The following is a 4,633-nucleotide window of genomic DNA, read 5'->3' as shown; positions in this document are numbered from 1 at the left end:
AGGCTGCTGGGCGCCGAGTCGCCAGGCGCTGCGTCCTGTGTCTTCCCTCGGGGTCTGGTCCTTCCAGGGAGCCAGCGCCCCGCAGAGGGGCTGTCATTTAGCTTTTTGCTTTTTAGTGTGTGTTCTTGTTGCTTTCAGAGAGGCAGGGAGAGGGAGAGAGACACATCCATGATGAGAGAGATCACTGATCGGCTGCCGCCTGCACGCCCCACACTGGGGATCGTGCCCGCCACCCGGGCCTGTGCCCCGACGGGAACGGAACTGTGGCCTGGCTCCTGGGCTGATGCTCACCCGCTGAGCACACGGCCGGGCCTGGTTCGCTTTTCAACCAGACACGGGGCAGCTCTGCAGCAGGACGGGGAGACCAGTTCCCCGAGGGGCGGGTGGGCTTAGCAGGCACCACCCCGTGCCCCCCAGAGTGGCAGGATTTGACCGACTCCTGCGGGTTGGACCCCGTTACAGAGGGTTGTGTCGCCCCAGGCGGGGGCTCAGCTGGTTGGAGCATCGTCTCACACACCCAAAGGTGGTGGCTCGCTTCCCGGTCCGGGCGCGTGCGGGAGGCAGCCGGTCTGCGCTCCTCTCTCTGGCTATCCTGGGGACTGCCATTTAACTTACAATGGTAAATTTATTGACTGACTTGAGAGAGAGCGAAACATGGACTTGCTGTCCCACTTACGCATTGGTTGATTCCTGTGCGTGCCCTGCCCTGCGATCGAACCGGGAACCTTGACGTACCAGGACGACCCTGTGGTCAGCAGAGCTACCGGCCGGGCCCTGGGCTGTCATCTAAGAGAGAGCCGGTGGAGAGCCGGGGGGTGGGGGGGAATCAGGGTGCCCTGCAAAGAGCCGGCTGCTCCGGAAGAAAGAAAGCCCAGCTCCAGCTGCCCCCGCCCGACCCTGGCAGGAGAGGCCACTGCACACCCCCAGGGGCCCTTCAGAACCCAGACCCGAACCCCCCTCCCCCGTGCTGGTGCCTGGAGCAGCTTCAGGCTCCCACAAGGGGCCTCGCCTGTGCGGACGAGTCTGTGGCCCTTCTCCCTGCCACCGTCCCCTGCAGAGCGGGGGCTGCCCCTCCAGCCTGGCCGGCGGTCACAGTGCGGGTCCTCCCTGCAGAGGTGAGGCAGTCCCCCCTCTACACGGTCACCCCAGAGGGGGGCTCCATCAACATCACCTGCTCCGTCCACGTGAACGGGACCCTGCTGGGGGTCCACCTGAGGCAGAGCCACCTGCTGGAGATGCAGAAGGTGACGTACTACGACGACGAGAACACCCCCACTGTGGATGAGCGGTTCCAGGGCCGCGTCCTCTTCTCGGGGACCATGGACAACCTGACCATCACCATGCAGCGCCTGCGGCCAGAGGACAGTGGCACCTACTTCTGCGAGGCCATCGCGAAGGACGGGCAGGGCTGGGGCGCCGGCACCATGCTGGTGGTGACAGGTAGGCAGCACGCCCGCCCTCGGGGCCGCTTCCCTCCACTCGGAGTTGTTTCCTCCAGCTTCAGTCCGCCTCCTCCAGGGAGCCTCCTGGATTTCGCCCCTACTGGGGAGCCCCCCCCCCGACCTGCACCCGCATCCTGAAGGCTCTCATGGACTCTCCCCACTTCTTCCCAGACACACTGTCCCCAGCGGCCAGCGCCTGCCCCGGGACTCAGCTGACCAGCTTCACCTTCCCCGTGGTCCTGGCCCTGGGCTGCCTCCTGATCGTGCTGGGCCTGGCCGCCATGTGTGTGCTGAAGAGGAGACAGGTCAGTGTGACCCCTCACGGTCACTGTCCCCGCAAGCCGGCTGCCCCGGGAGCAGGGAAGGGAGAAAAGGGGCTACGTGTCACCTCCCTCGGGGCCCCTGGGGGCTCCCAGGACCACGGTGGGAGAGGAACCCCAGGACTGGAGCCACCAGGAGCCCTAAGGACTCGGGGACCAGGATGCTCAGGGGCTGGGCCTGTCCTGGTCGGCGTCTAAGGGGTGAAGCCCAGGTGTGACCGAGCGTGTGTGCGTGTGCAGAGCGTGACATCGGTGTGTGAGCCTGTGTGGACCTGTCCGAGGTGGGAGTGGACGGGGAGGTGGGCACCTGGGCCCCGGTGCCAGCACAGGCCCCTTTCTCCCTGACACGGTCCCTTGGGGCAGGGTCACGGCCATCCTCGCCCCCGCCCGCCCCACTGCCTGCAGAAACAGGCTTTCCCTTGCAGATCAGGAACATATGCCCCGCGCGGGACAGGAGCACGGCCGGTGTGATCTATGAAGACATGTCCTGCAGCCGCCGGGACACCATCTCCATCGCCAACCACTACCAGTGAGCCAGGCCCCCGGGCCTCTGCCCCGCGCTGCTCCTGGCACCTCCTCCAGGAAGCTCTCCGTGCCTGCCTCGCACCCTCAGGGCTGCCCTGCTCACCCCGTGGACTGCCCCCGGCCCCTGGGAGCCGCCAGAGACCAAGCCGCCCTTCCCCTCACAGGGACCAGCTGGGCTCAGGCAGCGGGCACACCTGGCCTGCCCCAGGCTTGCCAGAAACAAAGGGCTTCTCTCCTCTCCTGGACTCCAGGGTCCCCTCTCAACCAGACCTGGCTCCTCGAGACCAGGGAGCCGCCCCACAAACAGCGAGGAGGCGGAGTCCGCCGGGCACAGGGGGCTCGGTCCGAGCAGCCAGGGCCGGGGCTGGGCTCCTGCAGCGGGAAGGGCTGGCGAAGGAAACCGAGTGAAATCACAGGTGCAAAGTCAGGCACAGTAGCAAGCTGGGCCCCTGCAGGAGGCAACCCATCGATGTCTCTCTCCCCTCCTCCCTTCCATTCTCTCTAAAAATCAATGGGAAAATGTCCTCTGGTGAGGATTGGCCAAGAAATAAAATAAAAGCATCACACACGCAGAGTCCTGGAAATGGCATTTTTAAATTAATGACACACTCATCTGTTCTCTGCTACAAACTCACTGCCTTCCTCTGGTTGCACAGAGCCCTCCCCCCCCCCAACAAGTTCACGCTGTGCACCCCTCAGGCCTCCTCCTGGGCCACGCCGGTCACCAGGAGGGGACACAGGCACCCTCGGTCCACCCTCCGCCCGGCACCACGGAGCTGGCCCATGGGCTCGGGGTGGGGGTGGGAGGCCAGGAGCCCTGTGACCCCACGAGGGCAGCTGTCCTGCGGCTGAGGACGAGGGTGGCCGCGGGCAGTGAGCCCCCCCAGACGGGTTCGGGGAGAGAGGGCGGCCGGGGGCCCAGGAGAACCATTGGTTCTGGACGCCCTGGTGGGACCCACAAGGGTTGAGGCTGCCAACGTAAGAAACGTCCAAACCTGTAAGAATTTTCGAGTTTATTGGAGCCAAACTGATGACAGTTGCTGGAAAGCAAGGTCTCCACGGACTGAGAACACGTGCCAGGGAAGGGCATGCGCTCGGCTCTCGTCTCCTACGTCAGATTCAAAGGCGCAGACGGACGGGGGCTCCCTGAAACCGCCGGTGAGGTCAGGGCGGTGGGAGAGAGCGGGGCAGGGAGACGCCTGGGCTGGACGAGAAGTAAAGCAGAGCCCTAGCAATTTGGCTCGGTGGACAGAGCGTCGGCCGGCTTATGGACTGAAAGGTTCCGGGTTCGAATCCCGGTCGGGGCAGGTACCTTGACTGCATGTGCGGGAGACAACCAGTCGCTGTCTCTCTCTCTCCCATCGATGTCTCCCTGTCTCTCCCGTCCCTTCCACGCTCTCTAAAAATCAATGGGAAAGTATCCCCAGGTGAGGATTAACAACAAGAACAAAAAAGGAAAAGGAAGAGGAAAACGCTTCTCTGATGCCGGTGGGTACCGGACAGTCAGCAACGAGCACTCAGAGGCCTGGGGATGGTGTTCGGGACGAGACGGCAGCCAGGCTCCGTGGACCCGTCCCTGGGCAGCGGGTTGGCCTGTGGCCTGGAAGAGGGTCACGGGTGGAAGGTTGGACGTCTTCGTTGCAGAGACAACAGGTTCTGGGGCAGATCAACCTGTCGAGGGAGACCCGGCCTCCCCATGACTCACTGCCAGGGAGGAGGTTGTCAGTTCAGACCACCCTGTGTGGCCGCTTTGGTCTCTGAGGTCAAAGGCCGCCTCCAGGCCTCTCCTGAACTTGTCAGGTTGAGTTCATGCCCCGTTTTTGCCCATGAGGCCCTCGCCAAGGCCGGCTGGGCTGGGCGAGAGGAGGGGTGCAGCCCTCGCCTTCGGGTGTGAGCACCCAGAGTCCTGAGGAGGAGCGGAGCCTCAGCCAGACACTGGGCCTCTCTCAGACTGTCCGGGCCCCACGGCCCCTCCCCCAGGCCTCTCCTCGCCCGCACCGTCTGCCTCGCCACAGAGGAGGCGAGGTTTTTGTGAGGCTGCAGTGCGGCTGGGCTGGGGGCTGCAGTCGGGGTGCAGGAAAAGGCTGCTGGGCCTGTAGCACCCCCCTAGTTCTCACACCCCCACTGGCTGCACATCCGCCCCCGGCCCGCTCAGCTCTGCAGCCCCATCCTCCGAGCCCCATCTGCTCACAATCACACAAGCTGAGACCACATCCTGAGTTCTGTGTTTCTCACACCTTACCCCATAAATCAGGCAGCCAGTGGGTAAGTCAGCATGGACCCCCACAACCACAGCCACCCGCAGGCCAGGCCCAGCTCAATTCCCAGCCTCAGGCTCGGCCCCAG

General features: G+C 64.5%; 1 protein-coding gene across 1 annotated transcript in view; it reads left to right on the top strand.

Annotated features, from left to right (window-relative positions):
* Positions 1-2,770, top strand: part of CD7 (CD7 molecule) — a 4,860-nt gene extending 2,090 nt beyond the window's left edge. The window contains exons 3-5 of the mRNA XM_015559902.1: positions 645-1,440; positions 1,614-1,747; positions 2,188-2,770. Of these exons, the coding sequence (XP_015415388.1) occupies positions 645-1,440; positions 1,614-1,747; positions 2,188-2,295 (1,038 nt within the window). The 3' untranslated portion in view covers positions 2,296-2,770. The remainder of the gene's footprint in view (positions 1-644; positions 1,441-1,613; positions 1,748-2,187) is intronic.
* The last annotated feature ends 1,863 nt before the right edge of the window (positions 2,771-4,633 follow it).

This window comes from Myotis davidii, unplaced genomic scaffold (assembly GCF_000327345.1).
Source record: "Myotis davidii unplaced genomic scaffold, ASM32734v1 scaffold211, whole genome shotgun sequence".
NCBI lineage: Eukaryota > Metazoa > Chordata > Mammalia > Chiroptera > Vespertilionidae > Myotis > Myotis davidii.
Note: the sequence above shows the minus strand (reverse complement) of the source record. Positions and strands in the feature narration are given on the sequence as shown.